This window comes from Odocoileus virginianus, chromosome 20 (genome assembly GCF_023699985.2).
Source record: "Odocoileus virginianus isolate 20LAN1187 ecotype Illinois chromosome 20, Ovbor_1.2, whole genome shotgun sequence".
NCBI classification, from domain to species: Eukaryota; Metazoa; Chordata; class Mammalia; order Artiodactyla; family Cervidae; genus Odocoileus; species Odocoileus virginianus.
The window spans coordinates 6,761,826-6,777,878 of record NC_069693.1 but is presented as its reverse complement, the minus strand read 5'-3'; the positions used below and the strand labels follow the sequence as shown (position 1 = coordinate 6,777,878).

At 57.5% G+C, this 16,053-nt stretch overlaps 2 protein-coding genes across 3 annotated transcripts in view; one reads left to right on the top strand and one right to left on the bottom strand.

Annotated features, from left to right (window-relative positions):
• Positions 1-3,221: 3,221 nt before the first annotated feature.
• On the bottom strand, positions 3,222-11,141 carry KDELR1 (KDEL endoplasmic reticulum protein retention receptor 1). The gene is made up of 5 exons (XM_020888210.2): positions 10,843-11,141; positions 10,070-10,170; positions 9,459-9,617; positions 5,007-5,259; positions 3,222-3,984 (listed from the first exon to the last, which is right to left on the bottom strand). Exons 1-5 carry the CDS (start codon positions 10,931-10,933, stop codon positions 3,950-3,952), a joined length of 639 nt encoding a protein of 212 aa, XP_020743869.1. The 5' UTR covers positions 10,934-11,141; the 3' UTR covers positions 3,222-3,949.
• Positions 11,142-11,885: 744 nt separating this feature from the next.
• GRIN2D (glutamate ionotropic receptor NMDA type subunit 2D) overlaps positions 11,886-16,053 on the top strand; it is a 36,490-nt gene continuing 32,322 nt past the window's right edge. Inside the window, exons 1-2 of one of the 2 annotated variants that reach the window (XM_070450598.1) lie at positions 11,886-13,066; positions 13,905-14,170. The gene's annotated coding sequence lies outside the window, so the exon portion shown is untranslated. Of the gene's footprint in view, positions 13,067-13,833; positions 14,171-16,053 lie in introns of those variants that run through there. The other variant, XM_070450597.1, reaches the window with a different exon arrangement.

The following is a 16,053-nucleotide window of genomic DNA, read 5'->3' as shown; positions in this document are numbered from 1 at the left end:
GCCCTCTGTCCTCTCATGTCTGTTCCTCTGCAGTCCCTCGAGCGGCGAGGGGTCTCCTTGAGGGGAGGGGGTGTCTCTGCAGCAGGTCCCATTTCCATCCCACCTCCTGGACTCTCCATCTGAGTGTCACTTTTTTTTTTTTATATTTATTTTTATTTATTTATTTGTCTGTGCCAGGTCTTAGTTGTGACATGTGGGATCTTTAGTCGTGGCGTGGGAGCTCTGAGTTTTGGTGTGTGAGATCTAGTTCCCTAATATGGGATCGAACCCAGGCTCCTGGTGCCGGGAGCATGGAGTCTTAGCCACTGGCCCCCCAGGGAAGTCCCTTGAGTGCCATCCTGACAGCTACGGACGGTGATGGGAGGGAAAGGAAACCCTTCTTTCGGGCCTGCGCACAGTGAGCCCTTTACAGCTCGCACTGGCCACGGGAGGGAGGCAGGAGGTGCCCCACTGTCCAGCCGAGGAAGCTCAAGTTCACAGACAAGATTCTTTCACCGGTGGAGAGGGCGCCTAGGGGAACCAAGGCCAACACTCAGGCCCGCCTGGCTGCCCAGTGAGCGCCCACACTCTGTAACTCACCCCAGTGACAAGGGACCCAGCTCCTCAGCTCAAAACCATGCTCTGTGAGGAGTCGTTTGAGGACTAGAGGACGGCAAGTCCCTGACCGACCTCAGGGAAGATACTTGTCTTCAAGTATTTGAAAGCTTGTTTGGGGAGAAAGGAAGGAATCATCTCCCGGAACGCCGAAGCTGATCAGGGTCTTGTGCTCGGGTCACAAGACTCTGAGCAGGTGACTCCAGTGAGTGAAGCACCCATGAAGGGAGTGGTAGGGGCCAGGAAGGGGCGGCCTTCACTCAGCACCCAGCGTTCTGCACGGTGGCCCAGGGTGTCTAGGGCAGCGCTGTCCACGACTTCCCAGGCTGTCCAGCTGTTAGGACTCTGTGTTTCCACTGCAGGGGGCACGTGTTGGGTCCCTGGTCAGGGAACTAAGATCCCACAAGCAGCAGGGCAGCCAAAAAAAAACAAAACAGTGCTGTCCAATAGAAGTAAAATTTGAGCCTTGGTGTCGGGGGAGGGGGGCATTTAAATTTGTCCCCTGGCCACAGGATGAAAAGTTGAATGAGACAAGTGAAATAAATATACATTTGATTTAACCCCATGTATCTAAAATATTGGGGGCTTACCTGGTGGCTCAGATGGTAAAGAATCTGCCTGCAATGCAGGAGACTCAGGTTCGATCCCTGGGTTGGGAAGACCCCCCTGGAGAAGGAAATGGCAACCCACTCCAGTATTCTTGCTTGGAGAATTCTGTAAACAGAGGAGCCTGGCAGGCTACAGTCCATGGGGTTGCAAAGAGCTGGACACGACTGAGCAACTAACATGCACATCCAAAATATTATTTCAACACATCATCAGTATAAAAAGTCACTAGCCAGATAGCTTAAATTCTCGGGCATTGAGTTCTTTAAATCCTTCATGTATTTTACACAGACAGCACACCCTGACTTGGGGCCGCCACATGTCAAGCACTGATGGTCACCGTATTGAACGGTGCAGCTCTAGAACCTTCTAGTATTTCTAGAACAACTGGACATCCATTTATTTTTATGTGGGATAGGTTGGCAAGGAATAACAAAAAAAAAGGAAGTTTAATGTTATGCCAGCTAAACCAAACACACCCACACAAGGGCCATGGTGGCTGCAGAAGGCTCATTTACAGACTGGGCAAAGGGATGTGGGTTGTGGGGAGTCCATCATGGGCTCCGTGGTCCCCATTTTTTTTGTTTCACACATGGCAGGGCTCAGTGCTAGGGGTGCAGAAATAAACAGGCTGTGGTCCCTATGGGCACCTGGAGGAAGAGGCAGCCCTGCAGAGGGCAGGCTTCTGGTGTGGGAAACAGAAGGACCCCCAAGCTCTGGTCCTCACCCTGTCACTGGCTGAATCACCTGGGATGTGTCACTTAATGTCTTTGGGCCCGAGCTGGGCTGGCTGTCAAACCACAGCCTTGGATGGGATTTAGATCGACGGTTTGCAGACTGTGTTCAAAAACACTCCTGCTCCCGACCCTGAGTCAACCCAAGCAGGCCTTCTCCTGCATCTTCCATGTGAGGCTTCTGGGCTTACAAGAAAGGAAGGAAAAACATCTGCAAAACTCCACAGCAGCGGCTAAGCACCTAGGATCCAGCAGCAGGAAACTGGGGTGCCTACGCCACCTTGGCCACTTGCACCCCCTCTGAGCCTCGGTTTCCTCCCCAGCGAAGGGAGGGTGCTCTGAGGGACCCGCGGGCTCACCTGTGTGACACACACTGCCTGATGCTCATGAAATGCTCAGAAACGTCAGCTCCTTGCCTCCTGAAGCTTCCACCAGCCTAGGAGAGAACCGGGGCCAGTTAAGGAAGGTCTTAGGGGACACGTAGGGGATCTGGCAGAATCCAGGGCAAAACTCCAAAGGCTGACAAGGGCTAGGCAGTTAACATGAGTGAAGGAAACAGACCAGATGTGAAGCCAGTCTGGAGGGAAACACAGAAAATATTCACTTTCCTTTGAACTTCACAGAAAAAAACCACAAAACAGCATCAGCCCAATAATAGATGGTCTCAACCCCTCAGCCAAGTCCTGGGGACTGGGGGGGAGGCAGTGGGAGTCGGGGGGGGGGGGGGGGCGGGGCGGAGTTCACGTCCCAGCCATTCATTCCAGCCATCTGCTGCACCCAGAAATGAGGATCCGGCATTGTCAGATTGACGGATATTTTTTCAAGAGGAGCCAGAAATCTCGATTTTAATGTGAAAATCTGGTTTTTAAAGGCTGGCAACCAATTCCATTTTTTGTTTTCTTTTTTTAAGAAAACATAAAGCGGTTCCACACAACGTGAGATGACGGAGGGACGGGGGTGGGGGGCTGTCCCTTGGCGACTTCCAAATCACAGACTCTGGAAGGCTGTCCTCTGCCACCCTGAGATTAGGGAGAACTAACTGTCAGGGAAGTGGTGTGCCAAGACAAGAAGAATCTTCGAGATCTTTTCTTCCTCCAGAACATCTTCCCTGGTGGTCAGGGTGCAGCTAGTCTCAGGAAGCCCAGCTTCTTATCTTCCCGCTCCTCCCAGGCCTGGGTCTCCTGCCAACAGTGGTCAGGATAAAGCGGAAGCAGAGAGAAAGGGGCCGGGGTCAGGGGTACCCTCACAAACACCAGAGAAAGGGCAAGGAGTAGCAAAAGAGAGGCATCATTTTCCTCAGTTTATTTCAAGAGAACAAAGAATCAACCTTCAGTTCTGTACAAAAACGTGACCCCTCGGGCCAACCCCTTTCCCACGCCCCCCTAAATTGCCCAAAAAAAACGACCAAAAAATCCAAATTCTGGAAAAAATGACTGAAAAATCAGGGGAGACCTTCCTCCCCTCCTCCCTCTCCCCAGTGCAAAAGTTTGGGGGGCGGGGGGTGGATGGGGGTGTGTTTTCATGGCCACGGTCAGAGGTCTGGCAGGCAGGCAGGTGTCAGGCGGGTGTCGGCAGAGTTAGTGTTTGGCGACCAGTGGGGCTGAAGGTGGGGCGGAAGGTGGAGTGGTGGGGATCCAGAAGGAAGCCAAGGGGCTCAGGGGAGGGGAAAGATCTCCAACCCTGCCTCGCCCCACAGGACACTTTAAAACAGTTTATAAAAATCGGAGCCGGAGAGTAAGAAGAGAAAGGAGTCATCAGAATCAAAAACTAAATAGTGGAAAGATTTTTTTTTTTCTTCTTCTCTAAAAGGCAAAAAACTACAAACAGCCCAGGTCCTGAGCTCCCCCAACACCTGGGTCCTCCACCGCCCCCCTGAAACCAGGCAGGCGTGGAGCTGGGGAGCCGGGAGAAGTGGGTTCTTAAAAAAGTCACCCCTGGACCGGAAGGCTCTTCATCTCGCGTCGCCTTCCGCTGCCTCTCGCCACCGCTGTCCTGGAGACGGAGATGGACTGGGGCTACGCCGGCAAACTCAGCTTCTTCCCCTTTAGGACTGTGAAGAGAGGGGCGGGGCAGGGTGTGACCACGGGGCCCCCAAAGACAGGACAGCCTCCCACGCCCACACCAGGGGCTGGACACTGGGCTGGCAGGGGCAGCCTCCGGAGTCCAGATTAACCACGGCGGGGGATCAACCCGAATTACTGAGGGTTGAGGCTGAGGGACTGAGCCATGGACCCATTTCTCCTAACACTGGCTACTCCTCTTCCATCCTGGAAGGACTCCTGGGCCTAGAGGCCTTGGATCTCTGATGGGCAGTGGGCGAAACCACCCCCCCACCTCCATCTGCCCTCGCTGCTGGGAATCCTGGGCTGCCTCCAGGCCTCTGCCCTCGGCTCCTCTTCCCTTCCTGCTAACTGACTTGGGACCTTGAAGGTCGTAGCTTTTAATTATCATCTCTAAGAGGCCTCCCCCAACCATCCACCCCCAGGTACAGTAACCCCATCACTCTCCACCAACACCTCCCTGGTTCCTTTCCATCTCTGCCCTTTCTCACTGTTTGCAGTCATTTCTCTTGTTCATTCATCGTCCTCCCCCCGCCCACACACACACAGTACAAAAAAGGAGGGGAGGGCTTCGTCCATCTTTTCCCCTATGGTAGTATCTCAGAGCCTAGCCCTGGCCACGGACATATAAAGTGTTCCCAAAATTTGTTGGTTGACTGACTGACTGAATGAATGAATGAATCTTGGTGGGCCTGAGTCCCTGAGGGGGAGGACAGAGATCAATCTGCAGAGAAGAGGCCCACCCTTCCCTGAGCGCTCCTGGGGCTGGTGACTTCGGATCTGTTAACAGGTCTGAGACTGAGAAACTGTGGGTCCGGAACCTCAGGGCAGGAGAAAGGGCTTAGGAGAAATGCCAAGAGAGGAAAAGTCAGAGGCCACCCCTGACCCTCTCTTGTCCTGCCTTCCCTCGAGGGACACGGGGGCAGAGGAGATGCAGCCAGGGCCCCTGGGAGGGAGGGTGGAAGCTGGAGAAGGTATGGGCTCCCTTCCCCACCGCCTCCCCGCCGGCTACCTTTGGTGATGTAGAGGTAGAAGAAGTCACAGTAGAGGACCGTCTGGACCAGGCCTGCCACGATGGCGATGAGGTCAAAGAAGCCCTCGAAGTGGTAGCGCCAGATCCAGTTGAAGAGATAGAGCGTGCGGTAGACGCCCAGCGCAAACAGGTAGTGGCTCGTGATGGTCTCCGCCTCGCCTGTCTTGCTCACCATGAACAGCTGCGGCAGGATGGCCACCGACTCCAGGTAGATGGAGAAGGTCCAGAGGATCTACCAGGGGGGTGCCGGGGAGTTGGCGGCCCAGGGCGGGACGGGGCGGGAGGGGACAGGGCGAGAGAGAAGGGGGAGGACACGGCTGTGTTGGTTACAGGCGCAGTGACACGGGAGAGCAGGTAACGGGGCACCACGATGCCTGCCGGGCCCTCACCGGGTGCCAGCGACCACTCTGCCCACCCCACACTCATTCTGTCGATCCCCACAATAACCCATGACAGAGGTACTATTGTTAGCATCCCCCCTCCTTTATTTTTTGGCCGAGTCTCGTGGCTTGCAGGACCTTAGTTACCCCTACCGGACACTGAACCTGGGCCTTGAGAGTAAAAATGCTGAGTCCTCACCACTGGACCACCAGGAAATCCCCAACATTCCCTTCTAGAGATGAGGTAACTGAGGCTCAGGGAGGGTCAGAGACATGCCCAGGATCACACTTCTAGTAAGCGGCAGAGCTGGGATTTGAACAAAGAGTTCAGAGTCAGTATTCGGAGCACTTAGCAATTATGCCTCTCCCAAGGGAGGACCAGGTTAGGCTCCTGGCTCTGAGACTTCCCTTCTACGAGACCTTGGGCAAGAGACCCAGATTCTTAAAGCCTCCACCTCCTTCTCTCTAAAGTGGGGGTGATTTTCCTGCCCTGGTAGGGGCAACGTTCAATGTGCAAGCTTGAGAGACATAAATCAGACCGTGTCACTCTCTGGCTCAAAACCCTCCAGTAGCTACTTTTTATCACATCCAGAATAAAACCCAAGTTCCTAACTTTGGCTCTAAGTTCCTGACCTTCAAGGCTCTCCTTGATCCAGCTTCATCTCCTAGTCCCTCCAGGCTATGACGGACTACCCAGGCCTTCTGTCTGGTTCTCGAACACACCAGCCTCCTTCCTGCCCCAGGACCTTTGCACTTGCTGTTCCTGCAGCTCTCCCCCCAGACAGTCACATCCTGCCTCTTCCACCTCTTTCCAACCTCAGCTCATCAGCGAGGTTCTCCCTGACCATCCTCCCTCCAGGACTGTCACATCCCCTGTCTTGTCTTCCTCTCGGCAGCTCTGACCAGACTGTGAGCTCCGTGAGGTCCAGGAGCCTACACCTGGGGCACGCTGTGGGCACAGCCCCTGGCATAGTGCCTGGAACCTACTCCATGCCTGGATGAATGCATGAGAGAATGGGAGCGAGGTCCCCAGGTGCTTGTCATGGGCCACCATTCAGGCAGCACTGACGACCATCATCTGCAAGCAGGACAGGGCATCGCGGGAGGGAGACCAAGAAGACAGACAGCTGCTGGCCCCTTTTCAGTCCCCAGGTTCCTGAAAGCCCCACCTGGGGTGAGTTGTGAGGTGTCAATTCACTGAAACCTCCACTCAGACACCACCACCAGCTGGCAGGTGTGATTCCTCCTGGGTGGTTTTGGTTTGTGGGAGTGAAGTGGCGACCATCAGGATGTGTTTCTAAGAACTGACATTTATATAGCATTTACTACATTCAAGGCACCTGCACACCTTACAGCTACTAACTGGCTTATGCCTTAACCCTATGAGGTAAGACCTATTGTTACCCCCCTTATACAGATGAGAAGACTGAGGCCCATGGGATCAGTAACTTGTCCAAGGCCACACAACTGAGATGCGGGTAGAAACAGATTCCTATGCAGGCAGCTAGACTTCAGGGCTTGTTCCCATAATCACTCCAAATCTACCAGCAAGGTTCTCAGCAAATCAGGTTACTTGAGGCTCTCATGAAACATACCCATTAAATGGATACATACCCAATTCCTAGCCTTGGGAAACAGAATCATGACAAAAAAGGAGAGAAAAGGTCTGTTGTATTTTTACTTGATCTATTCGTGACATCTGAATTTTTAAGGAATCCTTTCCTTCTATGATTAAAAAAGTTTTTCAGCATGCACCCAATGATAACAAGGGCATTTTTAAAAATTTATTTTTAATTGGAGTTAGCATGGATTTTAGGGCTTCCCTGGTGGCTCAGATGATAACCTGCCTATAATGCAAGAGATTACGGTTTGATCCCTGGGTCAGGAAGATCCCCTGGAGAAGGGAATGGCAACCCACTCCAGTATTCTTGCCTGGAGAATCCCATGGACAGAGGAGCCTGGTAGGTATAGTCTGTGGGATTGCAAAGAGTTGTACACCACTAAGTGACTAAAAACAACGCATGGGTTTTGAAAGCAGGTGAACCTGGTTTCAAATTCTGTGAGGTCTCACCTCTGAGCCTCACCTTGCATGCTAAGTTGCTTCAATCATGTCCGACTCTGTGCGACCCTATGGACTGTAGCTGGCCAGTTTCCTCTGTCCATGGGATTCTCCAGGCAAGAATACTGGAATGGGTTGCCATACCCTCCTCCAGGGGATCTTCCTGACCCAGGGATTGAACCTGTGTCTCCTGTATTGGCAAACGGGTTATTTACCACTAGTGACAGCTGGAAGCCTCACCTTAGTCCTACAAGAAAGAGGGATGAAGAAGTCTGCTTCCTCAGGTGGCTAAGGGATCAGATGGGATGATGATGGATTTGCGTGGAGCCCAATATAGATTCAGTGCCAATACTTTGCACAAGTGAACTCCTTCTGAATGAGGGAACCACCCAACCAAACCACCCAACCTGGAGTCAAGAAGCCTAGATCCTGGTCCAGCCTCTTCTGCCTAGAGCAAGCCCCACTGCCTTCCTCCAGCCTCAATCTCCCTACCTGTAAAATGGATCCAGCCCAGTGAGTGCTCCATGCAAGATGATGGTGATCAGAAGTTTGCCAAGTCCAGACCCTGCAACTAAGCTTTGGGTTTCCTCCTTCTGACATTTCTGGGGTACTTGGGCCAAAGTTACCCCTCAATCAGATTTGTCAAGACTGCAGGATGCTTTTAGAAATAGATTTGGAATCTGTAGCCAAAATTGTCAAGTGAGACATCTCAGGAAAACTCCGGAATTATGGTTTCTGCTGAAAACGTCAGCACAGCAGGGGCGGCTTGTGGGAATCTTAGTTTTCCAACCAGGGATCAAACCCACACCCCCTGCCTTGGAAATGCAGCGTCTTAACCACTGGACCACAGGGAAGTTCCAGGGCCAGCTTCTTACAAGCAGGAGTGAGTGGTACTGGGGGAGGAAAGACTGCTCTGAATTTGATTCCTGCCAGGCCCCTGGAGGCGGGAGATGGCAGATTGAGCACAGTCCTTCTCAAAATTACTCCTAGGAAACTGTACAGCTCCTACCAAAACACCAGGCAATAAAAACCACAACAGCCAGCCTTTAGGAGTCTGAAACACTGCAACAATCATTGCCAGCACTTCCTACCTACTGCCAGACACTGTGCTTTATCAATATTAATCCCGAGTTAGAACCTATGAAGTAGGAACTATCCCCATTTTACAGATGAGAAAACTGAAACATAGAGAAATTACATGACTTGCCCAAAGTCCCCCAGCTTCTAAAGTGTCAGTCACTCAGTCATGTGCAAACGTTTGCGACCCCACAGACTATAGCCCGCCAAGCTCCTCTGTCCATGGGATTTCCCAGGCAAGAATACTGGAGTGGGTTGCCATTTCCTCTTCCAGAGGATCTTCCCTACCCAGGGATCAAACCCTGGTCACCCAGGGATCAAACCCTGATCTCCCACAAGGCAGGCAGCTTCTTTACCATCTGAGCCACCAGGGAAGCCCTGGGCTTCAAATCCCAGCTCTCTTGTTCTAAAGTCCCTGTGTAAGCGATGCTGTCTTCTCTCAGGAAATCCTCACGGTGATCTGATCTTGACTTTACAGATAAGGAAACTGAGGCACAGAAAAGTCAAGTTCCATGCCCAAGGTCATGCTAATAGAAAGTAACAGATCCAAATCCAAGTAGCCTGGCCCCCTAGACCCCCTGTTCCCAACTCCTGAACTATTCACTAGGCCGATGATTTTGGAAGTCATTTTGACGCCCCGAGCCTCAGTTTCCTATCTATAAAATGGGGCTGCTGTGAAAAGTAATGCGATGACATGTGTGACATGCTCAGAGCAGCGTCTGGTACTTGATGAGTGCTGCTGCCATGACGTTGCTGTCATCCGACTCCAGGGCCCCTATTTTGAACGTTATTTCCTAAAAGGAGGAAGTCTGAGCAACCCTGCAGAAGGAAGCCTCTGACTGGGCCCACCGTCCACAGCCGTTCTCCCACAGCCCACCCCACTACACCACTGCCGGAACCCTGCAGGTGGCCTACCTCCAGAGGGGTAAAATCATGGTTGACCAAGAATGCCAGGATGGCTGTGGGAATGACGAGGAACTCGACTCGGAACGTGTCGTGGTTCCCATCATAAGTGGCTTTGAACTTGCTGTAAATCATCCAGACTGTGGTGAAAGAGCAGGCGATGTAGACCACCTGTGGGGGGAGGATGAGGAGGAAGCTTCAGATCCAGGCACAGGGCCCCAGCCCCCAAGAGCTTAGACTGTGGAGTCCGGACCCCAACCCCTCCTCCCTCAGACCCAGGGGTCCAGCCCCCAGCCCCTCCTCCCTCAGACCCAGGGGTCCAGCCCCCAGCCCCTCCTCCCTCAGACCCAGGGGTCCAGGCTCCCAGCCCCTCCTCCCTCAGACCCAGGGGTCCAGCCCCCAGCCCCTCCTCCCTCAGACTCAGGGGTCCAGACCCCCAGCCCCTCCTCCTTCAGACTAGGAGTCCTGGCCCCCAGCCCCTCAGACCCAGGAGTCCCAGCCACTGTCACTGCTCCCCTCAGATTCAGCAGTCTGGACCCCCAGCCCCCTCCTCCCTAAAGCCTGGGACCCATGTTCCCTCCTCCCCTGACCCTCCCGGTGGCTCCCCCTCAGGAGGCCTTTACCTTCATGCACGTGTTGTAGAGTGAGATGTAGTTGGTGAAGAGATCCAGGTAGCGGGCAGTGAACACCACAGCAAACAGGACCTGGCTCTTGCCTGAAATCCCTGTGGTGCAGAGAGGCGGGGTGGGGGGAAGCTGGAGGTGGGCCGCTGGGTCAATACACCAGGGGCCAAGGCCTGGGACAAGCCTGGAGGCAGCTCTGGAGGGCAGCTGTCCCTGGAGGCCTCCCCAGCCGCCGGCTGGAACAGGGCTCTTTCCCACGGCCCACAGCCAGGGGGCAGCCCGGCCCCAAAGCTACTCCAGCCCGAGGCTGTGTCCCAGGCTAGGCCTCGAGGCCACCCCCAACACCCTCAGGGTCCTCCTGCAGTCCAGATCCAAGCTGGGGCCACGGGAGGAACCCCTCCTTGACCTCTGGCCTCCGGAACAGGTCGCCTGCCTCCCGCTCCCTTCCTGGCCGCCACAGTCCACGTCACCAACTTCCAGCCACCTCCCTGCTTGCCACAGCTCCCTGTTCCCAGCTCCGGCAACTCTGAGGCCACCCTGATGGGGACCGGGGGAGGCTGAACTCGGTGCCTGGAGCCACCCCCATCAAACTGAATGCAACGCCAGTTTGCGGAAAGGAGCTGACCCCCTGGTGACCCTGGGCCTGGATGGGGGACCCCCAGCAAGCAGGGACGGGAAAGGGGACCCGTCCCCCTATGCCTCAAACCCTCTCCCCGAGTCTTGGGGTGTCCCCCGCACTCTCCCCCTTCCTCCGGCCCCCGTGGGTGTCTCACCGGCACACGAGCGGGACTTCCAGATTTTGAGCAGTAGCAAGATGATGGCTAGGAGGTGGGAGAGGTCTCCCAAGAATCGGAAGAGATTCATGGTTGGGGGGATCTGGCAGGGCTGGGCTGGAGGGAGGCTGGAGGGGGGCTGCCCCCCGGGGCTGCTGTTCTGGCCGGGCGGCTGGGCTATCAGGTGGGGGCGGGAGAGGTGCCCTCGGGTGGGCTCCGCTCCGGGGAGGGGGCTCTGGGACGGGGGCGCCGAGGCCGGAGCTGGTGGCCGAGCCGGAGCTAGGAAGAGCGAGGAGGGCGGGAGGGGGAGGAGTCCGGGCGGGAGGCTCCGCCCCCGAGGCCCGAGTCTCGGCCCTCTGGCGCCCCCTACCCCCGCTTCTCCGCACTTGCTGAGTTGGGCGCAGAATGTTCCCCACCGAGGCCGCCCCCTAGGAACTTGCGGGGTCGTTGAGACCCGAAACTCCCAAATCCGGGCGCCTGTTCCCCCAGGCAGTCTGCGCCTCTGTAAAGGTCGCAGCCCAACCGCATAGATTCTGCCCTTGACAGCGATTCGGGAGGCAGGTCTCTGAGGTTTCAAGATCCTACACAAAGACCCAGAGGCTGGCTTTTCAGGGACCTCCAGCTCCAATCTATCCGAGAGAAGAGAAGGCAGCCTCCGGCCCCTCCTCCATCATACTCAGGAGTCCAGGACCTCAATACCCTCCTCCCTTGGGCTCAGGAGTCCAGCCGCCAGCCCCTCCTCCCTCTGACCCAAGAAGAGTTCAGTCCCCGCTTCTTTGGGACTTCGGCTCCCACCCGAGGATTTTGTGTCACAAGTATCCTAGACCCAGGAATCGAGATACACAATCCCTTCTTCCCTCTGGGACCCACAAATTCAGGCGCCCAGTCTCTTCTTTTTCAGAAATATGAGCCTTCACTCCTGCTCTCCGAGACCCTGGAGTTGGTAGCCAGAAGCCCTGGCTCTGGTCACCTCCCCACCCACCCCGGAACTGCCCCCCCAGAGGCACACAGACACACTCTTGGGAGCCCAGGTGTCCTGAGCCACACCCCACCCCAGCCCTTTACAGAAGCACTGGGCCTAGCCTCCCTCCCTATCAGGAAGGGCAGGAGCTGGGCAACTGGTCTTGAGGGACGCTGGGCGAGGGGGAACAGGCTGCGTCTACGAGGGGGGACATGGTGCTTTCTTCCTGGATGTCTGAATAACCATGGGTGATGGATGTCAGGGTCCATCAATAACAGAAGGGGTACAGCGGTATCAGTTTCCTCAGATTGCAGGATGGATAGGGTGCTAGAGGAGAGCGTGACGTCCACGAGTCTTGGACGCGTGGGCACCTGAGGGTGGTTTGTGCTAAGGAGTCAGTTTGTCTGAGGGTCTAAAAGGGACTCAGGCCTGGAGAAGGGGGGCTCTGATTACTGGATCCCAGGTGGAGAAGGGAGACAGGGCCTTGGACTTCTGGGACTGAGGAAGGAGGGGGGCTGGATACCTGGTGTCCTAGGTCTGAGCAATGAGGGGACCGGGGGCTTGGATTCCTGCGTCCTGGATGGGAAGGGGGACTGGGGACTTGAATTTCTGGGTCTGAGAGAGGAGGGGGCTGGGAGCCTGGATTCCTGGCTTCATGAGACCTGCTTGCAGGCCTGGCCTCCCGGGGCAATTGAAGCCAAAAGATGGGTCCTAGCGTGACAGAGACTCAAGTCTGGGGATGGCCTCCTGCTTCACAAACCTCAGCGTGGGGAGGGGCCAGAGGGCGGGCAGCCCCTGGGCCCTGGAGCGCGGGTCCCGGTCCTGAGTCCCCGACTGCCCCCCCCCCCCGCCCCTTCCCCTCTCCCCAGATTTATTCACAGCCCCTCACTCTCTGGTCCCTGGGGGAAGACAGAGGCTGGGAGCTGGGGAAGGGGCTGGCCCCCTCCCCCAGCCATGACAGGAGGAGGGGTCCCCAGGGAGCCCAAGAAGGGGGGCTGTGGGTCTCCCAGCAGGGGCGGACGGGGACTGAATGTTAATCGCATCCCGAGTGAGTGTGTGTGTGTGTGTGTGTGTGTGTCTATGTGTGTGAGAACACAGCGAGTGTGCGAGTCCCTCCCGCTCCGGCTCCTCCAAGCCCTGGCCGCCGCCACCGCCCTCCGCCCGCCTGCAGCCTTCCTGGCCACCGGTGCCTGACTTGGGGGTGTCGGCCTGGGTGGGTCCGCCTGGCCCCCAGGGGTCTCTCGTGTGTCCGCCATCTGCCCGGTGAGGATCTGTGTGTGCGGGTGTCTGGGGCTGGGCTGGAGGGGGGGGGTGTGTCTGTAAGGGCTGCGGCGGCTGAGGGAGGGCGGGAGGGAGGGAGGGGTCTGTCTGTCTGTCTCGACCCCGAGCCACCTGCCTGGGTGTCGCGGGCCCCCCAGGTTCCTCCCTCCAAGCCCCCCCCCCCCCCCCGCAAACCCGGATGGATGGTGTGTACCTGGGCTCTGTGCCTCCTGCCTGCGTCCGGCCGGGCGTCTGGCCGCCTGTGTCCTCCTGTCTGTCCGAACAGCCCCTGACGGCAGTGGCAGCCTGGCCCTATCAGACCCTCCAGTGTGTGTGTGTGTGTGTGTGTGTGTGTGTGTGTGTGGGTATGTGTGTGTCTCCCTCCTCAAGCTCCGGGGGTGTTTAGGGGAATCCCAGGGAAGTGAGGTGGTGCGTGTATGCGTGTGTGTATATGTGTGTGTCTGCCTGTATTTGAGAGTGGGGGCGTGGGGGGGGGGTGTCTGGAGGTGGGAGGTGGCCAAGCAGGAAGGGGCAAGCAGTCGCCCAGACAGGCTGTCTCCCGCCTGCCCCTTACGCAAACACACACACCGGCCACCGGCTTCAGAGGTGACCCAGACAGACAGACAGACACAGACTTGGGGGGGTGCCACGGAGGGCACAGAGTGGGGGGTTGCGAATGAGCCAGGGAGAGGCGGGACCGGACACATGGACGGGGGGGAGGAGCCGGGGCTGAAGCGGCAGAGGGGGGCACCCCGGGTGGGCGGAGGGGGGATCCCCACGGGGTCGGGGCGGCGAGAGGACACCCCGACAGCCTCCGCAATGTCCGGGGCCCAACTTCCAGCGCAACATGTGTAGCTGCGTCCTCGCCTAGCCGGGGTGGCCTCAACCTTGGGGGACAGGCAGGGCAGGACGGACCGAGGAAGAGAGCCGGAGCCAGGGAGCCAGGGACGGGCAGGAGGTCCCGGCCGCCGCCGCCGCCCCAGGGCCTGGCCCCCCACACACACACCCCGCGGCTCCCTGAGCCCCCCGCCGAATCTTCGGGTCGCTGGACTCCGGTTCCGTTCCTGGCACCCCCGCAACACCCCCCCAGAACAGGGTCATGAAAAGGTAAGGCTGGGGTAGGGCTGCAGGGGAGGGGGTGGGAACGTGGGTCGCCCCCCACCCCGCCCCAGATTTAGGACAGGGAAAGTTGGCAAGGGGCCTCAGTTGGAGGGAGAGGGTTGGAATGGTGGACAGGGGTCCCTGGGGGAAATCTCTGCCCCCTATCTGCTTCTCCCTCGCTGAGCCCTTTTCCCAGATCTCTGCACCCCAGATCTCCTAACCCCCCCATTGCTGACACTTTGATCCTTCTCTCCAGCCCCATACACCTGACACCCTGTCTCTCTATCCCCCATCTCTCCCTCTCACCTTCCCTCTCTGAGCCGTCCCCCACCCCACTGCCCGCATCAGCCTCCCCCCTCAGTCCGTCCTCCTCCCTCTCTCCAGCTCCATCTCCCCTCCCTCCTCAGCTGCCAGTCGGCTATTAATACCCCTGCCAAAGACCTTGAGAGTATCCAGGCCTTGGCACCCCTCGTCCCAAGCTCCCATCCCTTCCTCAAGGTTCTGGAATACCCTTCTAGCCTCTTCCAAGCACCAGGATTAGGGTGGGGAGAGAATGGGGTTGGGGGGGAGCGGGAGCCGCCCGCAGCACGATGCGAACTGGGAGGGGGGGTGGGAAACCCGGGCTGTGGATCGAAGTGGCCTCTCCTCTCTTCTGTGATGGATCTGGGGGGAGTGATGGAGACAGGGACACCCCAGGAATCTCTGGCACCCTCCTCCTCAGCTGGGGGACAGACTGTACTGTGCACAGGACCTGAGTGGGGCGACTTGGAGAGGCTGGAGCTGGGGCGGGGGTTGCCCAGGATACTGGACGAATGGGGTTTGAGACCACAAGGGGTCCTCAAGGGAGGAGAGGGCTACGGGCCTGGATTCCTGGGTCCTGGGCGTAAAGGAGGCTGGGCCCCTGGATTCCTGAGTCTGGGGGCAGGAGAGAGCCGGCACTCCTGGGTCCTGGGAAAGGACGGGGCTGAGCACCCACAGTCCCGGGTGGGTCCAGGGGGAAAGAAGAGGCCCGAGAGCCAGGACTCCCGAATCGATGGGAGAAGTTGGGAGGATGGGGCTTCTGTGTCTGAGGGAAGAGGGGGCTGGAGGTGTAGTGTCCTGAGCCCCTTGACGGGGCAGAGGACGAGGGTCTGGACTCTTTGGCCCCGTGCGGATGGAAATGGGGACTGAGACTCACGAGGAGGTGGCGATTGGAGGCCTGAATAATGTGATCCCCGAGGGTGCAGGTTTGGGGTTTGGAAAGCCAGAGTCCCCCAGCGGCTGGGGCTACCACCTCTCTGTCCACCTCCAGAGGGGTGGGAGACTGTCCTCCTGAATCCCTCACCAGAGAGAACTGGGCATCCAGCCTCTTGAGAAGGGTGGGGCAGGAGCTGCCCTCTTGCGCTTCAGCCAAGGAGCAGGACCCCAGGGTCCCCAAGGCCAGAGGCCAGGTAGGGGTGAGTCTCAGAGAGGCAGAGAAGAGGCTGAGGGGTGAGCGGCCACCAGGAAGGGAGGGGAGAGCGAGTGTTATCCTGGGGAGGGGGGAGCGCCAGGCCACAGCTGTGGGTTATTTTGGGGCAGAGGGGGGCTATTCTGAGCACTGATTGAACCAGCTGCTTGGGGAAGGGCAGAGGAGAGGAGGGGCGAGGGGGAGCCAGGATTGAAGCATGCTAGGAGCCCCCACCCCCACCCCTTGGGAGACTGTGCCCCAGGGTCCCTGGGAAGACCTGGGGGTGGGAGGGGGCTGGGAGTGAGGCCTCTAGGCAGGCAAAGGGGTGTGGGCCTTTCCCCTACCCCTGGCTGTCTGTGGGGTGGATGGAGGCTCTGCGCTACCATGGCAACCGGACAGGAGGCTGATTGACAGTTAAGAGCGAGCCCTTCCTTGTCTGGACCCTCACCCCTTCCAGAAG

Coding starts and splice junctions, on each gene's coding strand:
- KDELR1 (XM_020888210.2), bottom strand. CDS start 10,933: ATGAATCTCTTCCGATTCTTGGGAGACCTCTCCCACCTCCTAGCCATC. Junction 10,171..10,842: donor GAAGTCCCGCTCGTGTGCCG/GTGAGACACCCA, acceptor TCTGCACCACAG/GGATTTCAGGCAAGAGCCAG. Junction 3,985..5,006: donor CTACCTCTACATCACCAAAG/GTAGCCGGCGGG, acceptor CTCTCTTCACAG/TCCTAAAGGGGAAGAAGCTG.